Source organism: Crinia signifera, chromosome 1 (genome assembly GCF_055691185.1).
Source record: "Crinia signifera chromosome 1, ASM5569118v1, whole genome shotgun sequence".
NCBI classification, from domain to species: Eukaryota; Metazoa; Chordata; class Amphibia; order Anura; family Myobatrachidae; genus Crinia; species Crinia signifera.
The window spans coordinates 330,185,978-330,203,563 of NC_139217.1; the positions used below are offsets into that span (position 1 = coordinate 330,185,978).

General features: G+C 44.1%; 1 protein-coding gene across 1 annotated transcript; it reads right to left on the reverse strand.

Annotated features, from left to right (window-relative positions):
- Nucleotides 1–14,517: 14,517 nt before the first annotated feature.
- Nucleotides 14,518–15,468, reverse strand: LOC146079565 (olfactory receptor 6E1-like). Its single transcript, XM_083186292.1, has one exon. The coding sequence runs from the start codon at nucleotides 15,466–15,468 to the stop codon at nucleotides 14,518–14,520; it is 951 nt and encodes a 316-aa protein (XP_083042418.1).
- Between the last annotated feature and the right edge of the window lie 2,118 nt (nucleotides 15,469–17,586).

Genomic DNA, 17,586 nt, shown 5'->3' on the forward strand with positions numbered 1-17,586 from the left:
TGACATAAGCTGTGTTTTCCATTGAAAACAATAGGGAGCCGTCCGTGCAAGCTGGCGTACGCTCAGATCTCCGCAAGAAGTCGGTGGGAAGACGGACGAAAGACGTCCGTAAACGGCGCCGTACGCTCATTTGTACGCCTGTTGTCGGAGTGCAAGGGCTGGGCCGTCCGCGTACGTTGCCGTACGCTCATTTGTACGCCACTCCCCCTCTACGTTATTTCTGCCCATACGTAAGCGGCTGATTTGTGGGTGGACTTAACCCCAACGGCCGCGTACGGCTAGCGTACGTTAATAGTGAACGTACGCACGTTTGGCCGCACCGATCAGAATAACCTCCATAATGCCTTCATTTAATGACACAAACAACAATTTATCCAATTCTTGCTTAAACACATTAGTCGGATCATTATCCATAGCAGCATATACATTACAGTCATCCAGTTGTCGTTGACATTCGGTAATATAGGCAGTTGTTGTCTGAACTACAATTGAGCCCCCTTTGTCCGTAGCATGGATCACAATGTCATTGCGTTTACCAAGGGAGCTCAATGCCTCTCTCTCAGTCTTAGTGAGGTTAGTATGAATTGGTTTGTCTTATAGACTGTAATCAGCTGCATTAAGTAATATACGGGAGAAAGATTTGATTGAAGCAGAATTAGATGTGGGGTCAAAATGCGAAGAATGCGTTAATTTACGCAATGATGAGTACTACTCCCGAAACATGTAGGAATAAACGACTTTTAATTGAATCTTACAAAGTCTGACGAGTGCCTCTTCAATTCATGCTATATATATATATATATATATATATATATATATATATATATATATATATATGAGAAAAGTACCCCTTCAATGCGCTATAAATGTATAGATTAGAATGGGCAGCAACTAGGGAAGCCCCCTCTGTTAGTAGGGGATAAGGACAAATAGAACAAAGAAATTTTCCCAGTGCGCCCTACGTAAGAGTGTCCTCCACCAGATCAATAACAGAGTACAGTATTAATTCTGTAACAAGAATATTTAATACAAATAATTTAAAAATTATAATAAAACATCATTTTCATCTGTAAATTCATTTCAGTCAGTAACAGAGAAACCCAACGCGTTTCGTCGACCCAGCGACTTCCTCAGGGGTTACTTAATCCAACAATGGCTCAGGAGTGTATATAGAGCTTTCAGGATTCTGACTTCAAATAAATCGGATGAGTCCTTATAAGGACTTAGATCCTATATACTGTAGTGTGGATTTGTCAATTTCCAGATGGTGCCTTTTTTGTGTAAAAAAAGGATGGGGGGAAAGGATTCAAGATGAATCAGATAAATCCACTGGTTCCTTGTATGACTTTATGCACCGCCAAGCAGCTGCAGTTTGGTCCAGTGCTTGGCGGTGCATAAAGTCATACAAGGAACCAGTGGATTTATCTGATTCATCTTGAATCCTTTCCCCCCATCCTTTTTTTACACAAAAAAGGCACCATCTGGAAATTGACAAATCCACACTACAGTATATAGGATCTAAGTCCTTATAAGGACTCATCCGATTTATTTGAAGTCAGAATCCTGAAAGCTCTATATACACTCCTGAGCCATTGTTGGATTAAGTAACCCCTGAGGAAGTCGCTGGGTCGACGAAACGCGTTGGTTTCTCTGTTACTGACTGAAATGAATTTACAGATGAAAATGATGTTTTATTATAATTTTTAAATTATTTGTATTAAATATTCTTGTTACAGAATTAATACTGTACTCTGTTATTGATCTGGTGGAGGACACTCTTACGTAGGGCGCACTGGGAAAATTTCTTTGTTATATATATATATATTTAGATATATATACAGTATAGTACAGAGGGGATGGATACCGCACTCCAAGCATCTGGAGTAATATACACTCAACACATGGTTTGACCATGCCTTATTTCACATTAGGTTTTCTTCTTTTGTCAATACATTTGCTTCAATAATTTTTTTTATTTAAATAAAAATAATTCATAATAATGGCATACTCTTCCATCTCTTTCCTAATTGTTTGGATAATTGAAATTTGTGTTGTGGTTTTGTAGGTAGGGGCCTCACTGCACCTCTTTGCCCGGGGGCTCATAATGCTGTTAAGATGGCCCTGAGCGGGGCAGGGGGTGAGAAGGATGGAGCAGCTGCTTGCGGAGTTCAAGATCGGGGGAGGGGGCGGAGGGCAGAAATACCAGGAGATGTGAGAAGTGAGGGTAGATGGACAGAGCGGCGGAGTGCAGTGCGGGAACATGGCAAGCGGGGAAGCAGGGAGCTGCGGGAAGCCATACCCTCTGCCGGCCGGGAACAGAAAGGTGAGGCATTATTTAGCTAAAGTAGCATAGTCTTGGTAGAGTCTGTTGTAATCTTATGAGCTCTGTGCTCTATCCAGTTTCTCTCTGCCTTCCCTCTACACACAGCCCTCTGCACCCATCTCACTGCCCCGCACCTTAAACCTGCAGCCTGCCAGTCACAGTTTTTTCCAACTAAAGCATGACGGTAGATCAGGTTTGGGCATGGTTACTAAAGGCAACCAGTGGTTGCCAGGATAGTGACACTGCAAGTACCCCAAACTTGCACCTCCCCCTGGACTTCAAAGGTCCTTCAGGCCACATATTTAGCACCTACCAAGTGTTCCCACCTCACATCCATATCTTTATATCCCCTTCTTATCCCCAACTACCCAGCTTCCCCCTTCTAACTGCCCCTCAATAAGAACCCTCAGCTAGTTCAGTCATAGTGGCCCCTCCGTAATTAGCTTGGTGTCCCCCCTCATTTATCCCAGAGTTCCCCGCATCCGGTTCTCATACATCCCAGTGCATACTTATGTCACCCACTGCCTCTCCCTGTCACCCTCTCCCATTACCCTGTGCCTCACTGCCTCTATGTCACCCTCTACCTAGTCAGTCACCCACTGCCTCCCCGTCACCCATTCTCTGGCATTGCCTACTGCTTCTTCCTTACCCCCTATTGCAAGGCCTCTCCCATAAGAACTCCTGCTCTCCCCCATGTCATGTCTGTAGGAAGAGCTACTAGCTATGCCCCCACAGCGGCGAAAATGGGGCGTGACCTTGTTGAAATAGACCACGCCCCATATCGCTAGGCCACACCCCATAAAAAGGTCCCCCCCCCAGGGCTGCTTCAAATTATTTCCCGGGCTGCTTTTAATTCCCAATCCGCCCCTGAGTGAGGGAGTCCCTCCAACTAATGGTAAAAAACGAAAGAAATATACACAGAAACACAGCGCTATTTTTGAGGAAGGATCCAATTGAATATGGAATGATAACCATAATGTTTATTATAAATGACAAAATTAATAAATGCAAATTAATAAAATAATGTATAAAAACTTTAGTGGAACTATGAATTGTTGGCATGGAGTGCCAACCTCATCCGCCTCTCTTCAGTGAGTGGATACCGTATTACACTTTGGATCAAGGATTGTCCAGAATCAGATCGCAGGACCCTAAGTTCTTGAATGGACCCTCCAGCTATTTTCTTTTGGGCTCAAGAACTCCCTCTGGATTAAAAGACTCCCCACTCCAGGAACTCCCTGCTCCAATTGGGCTAATTACAAGTGAGCTCTACAGACCGTGCATTTGAGGAACATTATTGTTCAGGGGAAGGAAATAAGGTCAAATGGTCACCATAGGAATGGGACTGTACCCTAATACCAATCACCAATGAGAGAGACCTCGCCAAAACAACGGCGTGTTTATAGGACACTTTCGACTGGCATTCGATTCAATGCACTCTACCATTTTCTCTATATCGAAAAGAAAAATAGACTGTGCAGCAAAGGAAATATCGAATTCGATCCAGTAAATCGAATGTGTACACTGCAAATGGGATGTAAATCGAATTCTATACCAAAATCAAATGCAAAAGTGCAGATCAATTGTGAAAACAAATGGAAAATCAAAGGCAAAATAGAAAGGTGGTGGAGAGGGGAAATCGAATCGAAAATGAAAGCAAATTGATGCGTCTGTACGCACCTTTACTTTTGATTCAATTTACTTTCGATTTCCCCAATTCCACCCCCTTTCGAATTGACCTTGCTTTCCATTCGATTTCACATTCGATCTGCACTTTTGCATTTGATATCGATTTCGATATCGAGTTCGATTTGCATTCAAATCACATTGTACACATTTAATTTACTGGATCGAATTTGATATTTCCTTGCCTGCACAGTCTATTTTTCTTTTCGATATAGAGAAAACGGGAGCGCGCATTGAATCGAATGCATATCGAAAGCATCTTAAAAAACCTTCGATTTCGATTTGATTTTGCTTCTATAAGCAAAATCCAATCGGAAACCTGTCAAAATCGAAGCATGTGTACACCCCTTAAGAGTGCAGTGCCTCAGACTACATACCGATGTTAATGTGTACTGTAAAGGATATTCCATTGCACTTACAGGTGTTTTCTAGTTTCCTGAAGCTAGAAAAGGTAGCAAAATAAAACTCAAGAGTCTCAATGAAAGCCTAGTTGTACAATAATGGTGTCTGCATTATGGGCATAAATTTCCATGGGCATAGTAACATACCTTATAATACCATTGCAGTGGATCACTCATTATTATTACAGAGATTTCTTTTAGAGAAATGTCATCTCCCAGATTGCCTTTTATACATTTATTAACTGAAGATGTTATGTCTCAATAGAACAATTATTCACATGAAATTCCCCTTGGCATAGATAATAATTAGTGTGTAGGAAGGTTAATTTTCCAGTAAACTATGGTACATTAATGATGCATTGGCTGTTAGAGATGCTAGAGTATTTTGAACCAAAGTTGGCCATAGGTTACTGTTAAACCTTTATTGCTTATTATAGTCATGCAAATTTACGGTAGATTTGGGTTGGGATCATTGGGTCGACATACTGGGAGGTCGGCCGGGGTTAAGGTCGAAAGGGGTGTAAGTCGACACATGCGTTAGGTCGACATGGGTTAGTTCGACAGTCAAAAGGTCGACATGGTTTTTTTTACAGTTTTTTAACCAGAATGTCGACATGGACAGTTTTAAGTGCACCGTGTCCCCTCGCTGCGCTCGCTATGCTCGGCACACTATTTTATTCTGTCACAACGGCCTAGTGCAGGGCTGGGCAATTGTGGCCCTCCAGATGTTGATGAACTACACATCCCAGCATGCCTTGCATCAGTTTCAGCATGGCCACATAGCAAAACTAATACAAAGCATCCTGGGATGTGTAGTTCATCAACATCTGGAGGGCCAGAATTGCCCAGCCCTGGCCTAGTGGATAGTAGGGCATGAAATACCGCCTGTCGGCACATGTCGGATCAAAAAAACTGTAAAAAAACCTATGCCGACCTTTTGACTGTCGACCTAACCCATGTCGACCTAGACACCTCTGGACCTTGTCCCATGTCGACCTAGACCCCTGTCGACCTAAACCCATGTCGACCTAGAACCCTGTTGACCTTCCAGTATGTTGACCTAACATTGTCGACCTAATCACTGACGACCATTTTATGGTCGACCCATCGACCGTATCCCATAGATTTTTATCTAGAATCTGGGATTTGAGAAAGGATGTATATGGATACTGTACATCTGCAGCTGAACAATAAAAGTGGATATGCAACAAAACATGAGTCATCTGCACTGTTTGCAGTCTCTTATGTAGTTAGTTATCTCTGCAGTAGTTACCCACTGCCATTAATTTAGGCCTAGTTTCAGCTGCTTCAACCATTGCTGTAAGTGAGTGACACAAGTCAGAAATCCCTCCCCAGAAAAATACAATGGAAATTTTTGATATATTCTTTGTATTTTTGACATACTTTAGGCCACAGGTCTTCAACCTGCGGCCCTCCAGATGTTGTGGAACTATATGTCCCAGCATGCCCTGACAGTTTTGGCATGCTCTTATAGGAAAAAATGTGGCAATGGATGCTGGGACATGTAGTTTCACAACATCTGGAGGGCCACAGGTTGAAGACCCATGCTTTAGGCGTTCAAAATGCCAGCATATACATTAGTATGACAGGTAAGGCTGTGTCTCACCTACCTCATCCCACCGCAGGCCACTAATAGCACAGCAAATTCCATTGAGTTTTACAATAGAAAACAGTGACAAAACAAACTGAACAACAAACCAACATAGAGGTAGGAGGGCCCTGCTCACAAGCTTACAATATATACAGATAATAGAATATAGGTGCAGAGTGTGCAGTGTGGGGCCCATGTACACTGCAAACACTGCATCTATTATAGATATACCAGTGCAGATCTTCTACACTCAATTTTTAATAAGTAATTTACGTTCGGAGTAGTTCCAAGGGAATGGAGAGTAGCAGAAGTAGTGCCAATATTTAAAAATGGAAAAAGATGATCAAGCAAATTGTAGACCAGTGAGCGTAACATCTTTTATAGGGAAATTATTTGAGGGAATATTAAGGAATTATGTACAGGATTATTTAGAGCATAATAAAATAGTTAGTAGGAACCCACATGGGTTTGCTAGGGACAAGTTGTGGCAAATCAATCACATTAGTGTGAACCTGGATAAATGCAGGGTGATCGATAGGGTCTACCTAGATTTTGACAAAGCCTTTAACACCATGTCACATAAGAGGTTAATCCATAAATTAGAGGTGCTGGGCTTAGGGACGTGGACTGGCTGCTGGACAGGGAACAGAGAGTGGTAGTAAATGGTCATTTTCAAATTGGATCCCAGTTTTAAGTGGGGCGCCACAAGGCTCTGTACTGGGGCCTCTGATCTTCATTTTTCATTAATGATTTTGAGGAGGGAATACAAAGCACTGTGTTCATGTTCACGGATAACACCAAATTGGGTAAAGTGATCAAAAGAGAGGAGGATATTTCCTTATCACAGAAGGATGTAGATAAACTGGAGATGTGGGCGCATGAAATATGTGATTCAACACAGACAAATGTAAGGTCAAGCACCTAGGAAAAATGAATGGACAGGCAACCTAATAATTAAATGTGGTACAGCTAGGAGAATCGCAACTGGAAAAGGATCTAGGTGTACTAATCAATAACAAACGAGGGTCTACTAGTCAGTGGCAAGGAGCAGCATCCAAGGCAAATAGAATCCTGGCTTGTATTAATAGTAGAGGTGAGAGGGTCCGGATCTTTGAGATCCGAACCCACCCAAACATCGCGATCATCCGAGGCGGGATCCGAGCCGACTTGGGAGTTCCCGCCTGAATTCCGGACCGAAAACGAGGCAAAACGTCATCATCGCGCTGTCGGATTCTCGCGGGATCTGGATTCTATATAAGACACACGCGCGCCCCGCCATCTTCACTCCATTATAGGAGAGGGAAGAGGGTGGTTGGGATCTGTGCTCTGTGCTGTGCGCTTTTGTTTGGTGCTGCAGTGCTCACTCGATTAGGGTCTGCACGCAGGGGCTGCTGACTGTACACAAGTCCAGTGTACAGGGGCTGCAGGGGCTGTGTTCAGTGTGACAGGGCCTGTGTCCAGTGTGACAGGGGCTGTGTCCAGTGTACAGGGGTTGTGTCCAGTCTACAGGGGCTGTGTACAGGGGTTGTGTTCAGTGTACAGGGGTTGTGTCTAGTGTGCAGGGGTTGTGTTCAGTGTACAGGGGCTGTGTACAGGGGCTGTGTCCAGTGTACAGGGGCTGTGTCCAGGGGCTCTGTCCAGTGTACAGGGGCAGTGTCCAGTGTGACAGGGCCTGTGTCCAGTGTGACAGGGGCTGTGTCCAGTGTACAGGGGCTGTGTCCAGTATACAGGGGCTGTGTCCAGTGTCCAGGGGCTGTGTCCAGGGGCAGTGTCCAGTGTGACGGCTGTGTCCAGTGTACAGGAGCTGTGTCCAGGTGCAGTGTCCAGAGGCTGTGTCCATTGTCCAGGGGCCGTGTCCAGGGGCTGTGTCCAGGGTGATGGGCTGTGTCCAGTGTCCAGGGGCAGTGTCCAGTGTGATGGCTGTGTCCAGTGTACAGGAGCTGTGTCCAGGGGCGGTCTCGAGAGGCTGTGTCCATTATCCAGGGGCTGTGTCCAGGGTGACGGGCTGTGTCCAGTGTACAGGGGCAGTGTACAGGGGCAGTGTCCATTGTGACGGCTGTGTCCAGTGTACAGGAGCTGTGTCCAGGGGCGGTGACCAGAGGCAGTGTCCATTGTCCAGGTGCTGTGTCCAGGAGCTTTGTCCAGGGTGACGGGCTGTGTCCAGGGGCAGTGTCCAGTGTCCAGGGGCTGTGTCCAGTGTGACAGGCTGTGTCCAGTGTAAAGTAAGACAAATAAATATAAGTAATAAATAAAATAAAAACACATTTTTGGAGGATGATGGAGGAGGAAATAGTGGGGGATCAGCAACCTGATAGAAGTGCTGAAGCTGCTACCACCAGTCATGACAAGGCCGATGGTCAAAGGCCTAGAGGCCATGCGAAATCAAAGCAGAAATGTCATTTTACAAAGGTCCATAAAAAATACAAACAGGTAAAGTTACCTACAGAGCATAAAATTGGCAATATGCCATTCACCACATGCAGTGGGAAGGAAAGGCTAAGGCCTTGGCCTGTGTTTCTGACTGATGGCAGCCCTTCTGGTAGTACAATCAAACAAAGGAAACAAGGACAATTTCATCTTGCACCTCTTTGTATTTTTTGCTCTTTGTAGCATTTCTTTTTTTTTGGGGTAGTTTATTAAACTGCCACCCTGTCTGCCCCTGCAGTGCCGCTCTGCTTCCAAGATGTGCCAGGTTGGAAGTCCACATGTATGTGATGCCCACTGCTGTCGCTTAGCTTAGTCATCCAGCTACCTCGGTATAACCTTTTGGCCCAACTACAGTAAAGGAAAACAATATTGTGAGCTGTGAAGTGATCAAAATTGACTAGAAATAAGTGGAAACTAATGTTATTGAGGTTAATAATACTTTAGGGACAAAAACAGGCCCAAATTCTATTATTTTAGCCATTTTTAGCATTTTTTAGCAAAATCCAGATCCAAAACCAATCCAGATCCAAAACACGAAGGGAGATCCAGTTCCAAAACCAAAACCAAAAACCGAAAAAGTGGCCGCCGCACATCTCTAATTAATAGGGGCATAGAAGGATATTGGGGGGGGGGGGGGGGGGGGTCAAGCACAGACACTATATTGCTCTTCGTTTTAATTCGTACAATTATTTCCTCTTTTATTCAAATAAGATGTGTGTTTGAGAGTGCTATTAAAATGTTTTTATGCATTTATGTCTTCACTGACAATAGATTCTTATATTTGTATTAATGCTCCTGACAACAATGTATACGTGCAATCCTGAATATACTGATTATTTCAAGTAATTGCATTGATGTTTCTTTCAACAATGTATGCTTCTAAACACGTTGAATCTTTTAAATATCTGATATACACTTTGCTTCAATAAAAAAAATATTTATAAAAAAAAGGGGCATAGAAGAAAGGGAGGACACTGCAATCATGCCATTCTACAAAGCTCTCGTAAGGCCTTTCCTTTAGTTCTGGGTGCTATTCTCGGCTCCACGTTATAAAAAGGATATGGTAGAACTGGAAAAGGTCCAATGTACGGCAACCAAATTAATTATAGAGATGGAGGCATTAAGCTACAAAGGGAGATTGGCCAAACTAGACTATTTGGTACTTGTTTCCTAGAACGGCGCTCACGATTTTGATCTTAGGCATCGCAAGGAAAAAAATCGCGTCGGTCGCATCGCATGCGGGCAAAAAATCGCATGCAATGCGACCGACGCGATTACCGCGATTTTACATAGGGAACAATGTTAAATGGCCCAATTGACCCGATTTCACAAAGGGAACAATGTTAAATGGCCCACTCGCCACGCTTCGGGCTCGTATTCCGCGGCCCCGCGCAGGGCTCGCTGCGCTCGCCACGCTTCGGGCTCGGTGGCTCGCCACACTTTCTATTCTCAACTCCACGCTGACGTGTATAGTGAGGGTATGAAAAGGTCGGAGGACGCGTACCGCCGCCCCTCGCGGGCTCGCTGCGCTCGCCACGCTTCAGGTTGACGTTGATCGTGGGGTGGCATCAACAATTGGGGGGGCCATTACACACTTCAGGGTGGCTATTTGGGGTCTGTGGGCCATTTAACATTGTTCCCTACGTAAAATCGGGTCAATTGGGCCATTTAACATTGTTCCCTATGTAAAATCGGTAATCGCGTTGGTCGCATCGTATGCGTTTTTTTGGCCGCATGCGAGGTGACCGATGCAATTTACATTTTACCATGCATTTCTATGTAAAATAGTGGCCATCGCATCGTTTGCATTGCATGCCATTATAATGGCATGCGATGCCCGTGATGGGCGCCATTCTAGGAAACAAGTACAGACTATTTAAACTTCAAAAATGAAGTCTAAGAGGAGACATGATTAACATGTACAAATATATCAGGGGGCAAAACAGGGATTTTTTAGGAACCCTCTTCAGCATGAGGGTTGAATACAGGACCATAGAACATCCCCATAGACTTGAGGAGAGGTGATTTTGCACACTGCAAAGGAAGGGGTTCTTTACGGTATGGGCAGTGAAAGTTTAGAACTCACTGCCAGGAGGTAGTGGTGGCAGACACTATTAACATATTTAAGGAGTGGCTAGATACATTTCTTGAGGCAAACAACATACAGGGTTAAAACTCTATTGTTAGAGCTAAGCAAAGGTATGAATGCACAAAGCATAGTTTTATTTAATGTTTATAATCATATTACTAAAACTTAGTTGGAATAATCGGTACTTGTTTCCTAGCACGGCGCCCGTCGCAGGTGATCGCATACCTTAACTTAAGGTATGCGATGGACGCGACCGACGCGATTTCAGGGCTAGTTTTAGCCTTTTCCCCGACAATTAAAAAATCGCGTCCATCGCATGCCTTAAGTTAACGCCACCCCACAATGGGCTTTTCATACCCCCACTATCCACGTCGGCGTGGAGTTGATTTTATACAGTGTGACGAGCGCAGCGAGCCACCGAACCCGAAGCGTGGCGAGCGCAGTGAGCCCCGCGAGGGGACACGTAATACCTGTGAAGTAATGCGCGTCCCTTCGCGGGGCTCGCTGCGCTCGCCAGGCTTCGGGCTCGGTGGCTCGCTGCGCTTGCCACACTATATAATATCAACTCCACCCCAACGTGGAAATTGGGGGTATGAAAAGGTTGGAGGACGCGTACCGCCGCCCCTCGCGGGCTCGCTGCACTCGCTGCACTTTGGGTTGGCATTCATTGTGGGGTGGCGTTAACGATGGGGGGGCATTTCACCCATCAGGGTGGGTATACAATGAAAATTGGGGTCTGGGGGGCATTTAACATTGGGCCCAAGGTAAAATCGGGTCTCAGGGACCATTTTACATTGGTTCCGATGTAAAAATCGCATTGATCGCGTCGATCGCATCGCATGCAATTTGGTTGCATGCGATGTGATCTACGCGATTTTTTGGACCCGATGGATACAATCAAAATCGCAGGCGCCGTGCTAGGAAACAAGTACCAAATAATCATATCTTTATAGCATATCTCAAACAGCATATCTTAAATAGTTTGAACTCGATGGTCAAATGTCTTTATTCAAACTAACTAACTAGAATGTCAACATTCAGCCTGCCTCCATGTTCAGAATTCCTCCATGTGCTACAATTTCATGTAGACATTGACATAATGTTGACATTTTCAGAATGTCATATTGCAAATGTTTACAGTCAGAAGAATGTCCACTGTACACATACAGATGTAGCCAGGCAAAGATAGTATGCTGGTGTGCCATCGAAAAAGACACAAATTTGCATACGTACACCATTTATTCCAATGGGCATCCGTCGGGGCTCCGACTAGTCGATGGGCGTGGCTACAGCTGTATTTTAGCTTAAAACTCACCTAACCCCAATTTTAGCCTGGCCCTAACATAATCCTAATTACATGTGTTGATACTGTTTTATAACTGTTGACATTCACAATGTGAACATTTTGGACATGTTGACATTACGTTGACATCTACATTGTGGATGTTGACATGTTTTCAGTTGAGATTCTTTACATGTTGACATCCACTGTATCGGTTTTCAGAACACGCTAACATTCTGGTGTCAATATTTTGATTGTCAACCTTCTGAATGCCGACAAATAGACTAGGACCACTTTATTAGACATTATTCCATGTAGGTTCCTCGCACTCAGAAAGAGACAACAAGGTGGTCTTATGTAAGCAGCAGCAACCACATCAAACTTGCCTACTGACCTGGAAATCCTGTGAGGCTCCAAAATGTCAGGTATCCCTGCTGGCCACAGAAAACCTATGCATCTGGCCACAAAAAGGGTGGTTCGGGGAGGCGATGACGTGATTTGTGCATTGAATCGCCACCACCTGCTTTACAATGGTAATCTTACCATTGTAGAACAGGAAGCGGGTCCTTGATGGTGCAAACAAGTGTTAAAGCAAATTAGTGTCATGTAAACAGCAGCACCCGCATCAAACTTGCCTATTCTCCTGGACATGATGTCCACAAACCACCCATAGGGGCTGACAAAATGATGGTAAGTATGAAACATATAATCAGATTTATCTAATTTAACTAAACTATTGGCAGGACATTACTTGAGTAACATGCTAAATAAAAAACACATACAGTATTGTGATAAGGTGCAAAATCTTATGAGAAGGTGTCACAAGATTCAGTATTAATGCATTTAGCTTTCGGCATCTTATCATGAGTTGTAATACCTTATCCCAAGATGTCTAGTATATTGTAACAGTTCAAAAAAAAATTGTGTTTGTGTATGATTTTATGATTAATTTGTAAGAAAAGTGTATTTGTATTTTATTTGTGAACACACACATACCTCCCAACTGGACCTATTTCAGAGTCACAGTCCTACAGCCATTTTCCTGGTCAGTCTGGCAGGGGTAAGTATTAAAAAATGAGTGCAGTGTGCACGGTGTGGGCCCCCCTGGGATTCACGACCAGTGTGCACTGTGCACATTGCACCCATTATAGATACACCACAGCACTGAGGGGAGACACAAGAGGTGACACAAGACTGCCATGTCCTGCTCAGTGACAGAAGTGATTTGTTGCACTGTAATATTAAGTGCAGCACCCGCTCCTCTCATCATGTAGATGCTTGCACTGCAGACAAGGCAGTGTCCAGGGGAGCATTTCCCGGACCCTAAAGGCACACCCCTAACACGCAGCATGGCCCATCTCATGAAGCCATGCCTGATTTTAGCAGCCACCACACTGGGTGTCAGAAGGGCAAGTGACTCCACTGCCCTGTCCCAACCGTGGCTGCAGTCTCAAGAGGGCGATGGATGGTTGGGGAATCTTATGATCACCTCTGTTCTGCCCTGCAGGAATGTGAGCCAAAGAGCTATCCAACTGCTCAAGGAATGCTGGTCATGACCCAAAATGAGGAATTTGGGGAACCTCCCATGAGGCCACAATCACCTAAAAAAGACCATTCCCATTTTCACACAATATAAGTATAACATTTAAAAAAAAAAAATTGTATTAGAAAAAGCTATAAAGTGATAATAAACTTGTATAATGCCCCTTCAGTCATGACTCAGAGGTAGCACAAATATATTTTTAATCCCCCAAGCTAATTTATATTCTTTTCTACAACCTTTTCACGGTGGGGATGCAGAGTTGAAAGTAATAGGACATAATTGTCCCTGCATTGTGTGCATTGAATTAAATGTGCATACAGTATTCCTCCATACAGTATATACAATTGTAAGCACCACTGTTACTGCACCAGCCATACAGTACATTTATAGCTGCAAATTTGCAAAAATTGCAGAAATAATTTGTATTGAGACCCTGCCGCAACATTGCCGATCCAAGCAGCTGTGTACAGAGATGCAGCAGCAGTCCCACATGAGTCTATTATTAATGTTTTGAGTAGTCCTATAATAACATAGTATGACCTCCACCTGGCTGTCCCTGACTGTCAATCACTGTGCAAGTAAATCCTCTCTCTGACCACCATCTTTTACCACATGCGCAGTCATGCAAAGACTGTCGATCTGTTGCAATGTACAAATGTACGATTTGTGTACATCTCTTAATCAGGGTTGGGAACAACTCTGCATTGTCTTGGCTCTGTAGAGTGTGTAGTCCCTGCTGCAATACCAACTTGTGTTAAACTCTACATGTTCAACCATTATGGTTTTAAGCTACAGCTATAAGGAGTAAATATTATGGGTGAAATTTAATAGGATGAGAGCTTCAGAAAGTGAGAGATTTGGTAATAACTCCATTTTTTTTTTATTTTTTAAAGCGGCGAACATTTACACTACAAAACCAGTTTGATTTTGCAGTGTAAATGATTGCCGCTTTAAAAAAACTGGAGATTTCTTACCAAATCTAACTTTCTGAATCTCTCATCCTATTTCACCCCATAGTTGTAATCATATTATATGTTATATCACTATTTGATTAATTCTTTTTTCTCCCCTTACAATTGCTTCTAGGTCACAGCAAGCATATTATTTATGTTCAGGGAATCCATAAGGTTAGTTGATTCTTCTGGGTTTTACTGCTAAACTTTTTGGTTATGTAAATGATTCCTATTTCTCAGCATGCGCTTAAGAGCATCCTTGAATGTCTTGTTCCTAAAGCTGTAAATGAAAGGATTAAGGAATGGGGTCAGGATGCTGTTAAGCAATGCAACAATTTTGGTTGAATCCACTTTGGTGTTCTTGGAGGGACGAACACACATAAAGATGCAGCTGCCGTAGACTATAAAGACCACTGTGAGGTGAGAAGCACAGGTGGAGAATGTCTTCTTGCGTCCAGCAGATGAGGAGATTTTCACAATAGCAGTAATAATGCAGCCATATGAGACCAAGGAGAAGAACAATGATCCCAAGACCAAAGAAGATGCCAGTATAAAGTCCAACATCCCGATCAGATATGTGTCACCACATGCCAGCTTCAGCAAAGGCGCTACATCACAAAAGTAATGGTTAATGACATTTGAGCCACAAAAAGGCAATCGGAATGTGAGGATGGTTTGAACAATTGTGTCAAGGAACCCACCAATCCAAGAACACAAAATCAACTTTAGGCAAAGCTTTGGTGTCATGACAGTCCCATAGCGCAAAGGATGGCAGATAGCCACATAGCGATCAAATGACATTACAGCTAAGAGCAGGAACTCTGTGGTGCCTAAGAGAAAGTAAATATATGACTGAGCAAGGCACCCATGGAACGATATGGTTTTCCTCCCACTAATTAAACTTAAAAGTACTTTGGGAACAATAGCAGATATGAAACTAATGTCCAGCAGTGCAAGATTGCTGAGAAAGAAGTACATAGGGGTATGAAGTTGAGCTTGAGTCAAACTGACCACAATAATTGTTGCGTTTCCTACTATAGTAATTGCATAGCATAAGGAAAGGACCACGAATAACAAGAGTTGGAAGTGGTAGGCAAGTGGTATACCCAGAAGAATGAATTCCGTCACTGACGTAACATTTCCTTTATCCATCTTTTGTAGAAGATCCTAGTGTAAAATATAAAATCATTTTAATATGACAGAGAGAATTCAATTAGCTCACCGTTCTCTTGTTGCAATGACATGAAATGACATAGGCAATGGCTTAGGAACTCGCTCTCCTCGTAGCTTAGACTTGCACTGGATTCGCACATTTTTGCTTACGGAATATGCATGCGCTATATGAGAAACTGTTAATAATAATTATAATACAGAGCTATCGGGCTGTGAACAAAAATCAGCAAGTGGGTCAGTACCGTAATATAGCTGCACTTACTCTCAGAGAGTACGCTGCTTCTAATTTAAATTTCCCCTACTTACTGTATATCTAGGAGTGAGTGCTCAAACAGAAAAAGGACCCTGATTCTGGTTGACTCACTAAGCAGTGGTATTTTGCTGCTTAGCGAACCATGTAACACCGCCCTCCCAGCAAATATCCCCGCCACTTTGCGTATAGATGTTTTGCATAAACATCCATTTGCAGGGTAGTGTAATGATTTCTACAGTGCTCCCAAATCTAAGTCAGTCTCTGCTAACTTAGAGTTGCGGCGTCCGGGTCTGAGAACTGGGCGTGCACTGACATCCTGTGATGTCAGCCGCCAATCCCCAGCAGGCAGGTGCCGCCTTCGTTCACATAGGGATGCCCAACTCTTTCCTGGTCGCATTTTCGTGGGTATGCCCAGGAAACGCAGGGAGTTTGCATGCGAATAATCTCTGCCCGCCCCCATGATGTCCCCCCGTGCGAGCGCCACACTGACTATGCGAGTCTCCAAAGGTGCCAGCACATGCACATAAGTGATTATATGCACGCAAAATGATTCACCATCAGTCCCCCTGTGCAAACGCGTGGGAGAACTTCGCAAATCAGAATCAGGCCCTAAATCTGCTATGACAAGAAAAAGAAAAGTGGCACTAAAAAAACTTTGAATAATAATATATTTTAACACAATGAAATATATATATTGAAAGAAATATAAATAGAGAGAGAATTAGATTTGGGTGGGGTTTTTCTTCAAAGTGAGATCTATATTGCAGTGTAAAAATAAAGCAGTCAGTATTTTCCCTGCACAGAAACAAAATAACTCACCCAAATCTAATTATATCTGCACCTGTTACATCTGCCCCCCCTGCAGTACACATGGTTTTGTCCATCTGAAAAGGAATTTGCCTCTAAGGGCGGGATGTATTAATATACATCGCCGCCCTTCACCTGCCGGCCGCCGCGATGCTACCGCATATGTACTAACATATGCGGCTAGCATCGGGTTGCGGTGACGGAGACCCCCGCGATACCTGTGATGTGGTCTGCGGGGGTCTCCGTCACATCCCGGCGGCTGCCAGTGTCCCCCTGTGTCTCCTCCTCCCCCCTGCAGCCGGATGTCCTCCCGGCTGTGACACCTGCTGGGGGAGGAGCAGATCAAAGGAGGATGGGAGGGGGGGGGCGTGGACGGTGGACGGCGGCGGCGATAGAAGCCCATAGGCTTCTATAGGGTATTGCTACCCAGAGTCGCTGGAGAAAATGAATCCTGTTTGGAAAGCATTGCAGCAAGAATCCTCCTGGGATGCGGAATAGGTGGTATGGTGATTTGGTCCAATGGTACTCCAATAGGGATGGATGGCAGGCTGGTTTGGGTGCATAGTGATACACAATGGATGAGGTTAGGGTCCACTAATTTTTGGGAGAATTAGAGGACCCAGACCTCATCCATCTTGTGTCCCTATGCACCTGAACCAGGCTGCCATCCATCCCTATTGGAGTCCTCTATTTGCATTACATAATGCAAAATACAGAGATGTTCTTGCTAAGTCTAGAGCAGATGGAAGAATACAATGGGCTTTTAACAGGCTTGGGCCACACATAGCATTTTAGCAGGATGCAGTAGAACAGGATCTGTTTGGCAGGATACTCCTTCTTGGGTTCATACATGAGGCCACACATTGCGTCTTAGCAGGATGACAGGAACAGTGGTGAATTTAGCTTCCGGCAGGTAGCAGGGTTGTGGTACAACCGCACTGTGTAAACACATACAGTCAAATGTATCTGTTGTAGTTGAAATCCGGGCATGCTAAATAGAAGCATGCTGCCTTTGGATCCGGTGGGTGTAGACAGCC

What these genes read in the sequence shown, in the direction of transcription:
- LOC146079565 (XM_083186292.1), bottom strand. Translation starts at nt 15,468, where the DNA reads ATGGATAAAGGAAATGTTACGTCAGTGACGGAATTCATTCTTCTGGGT.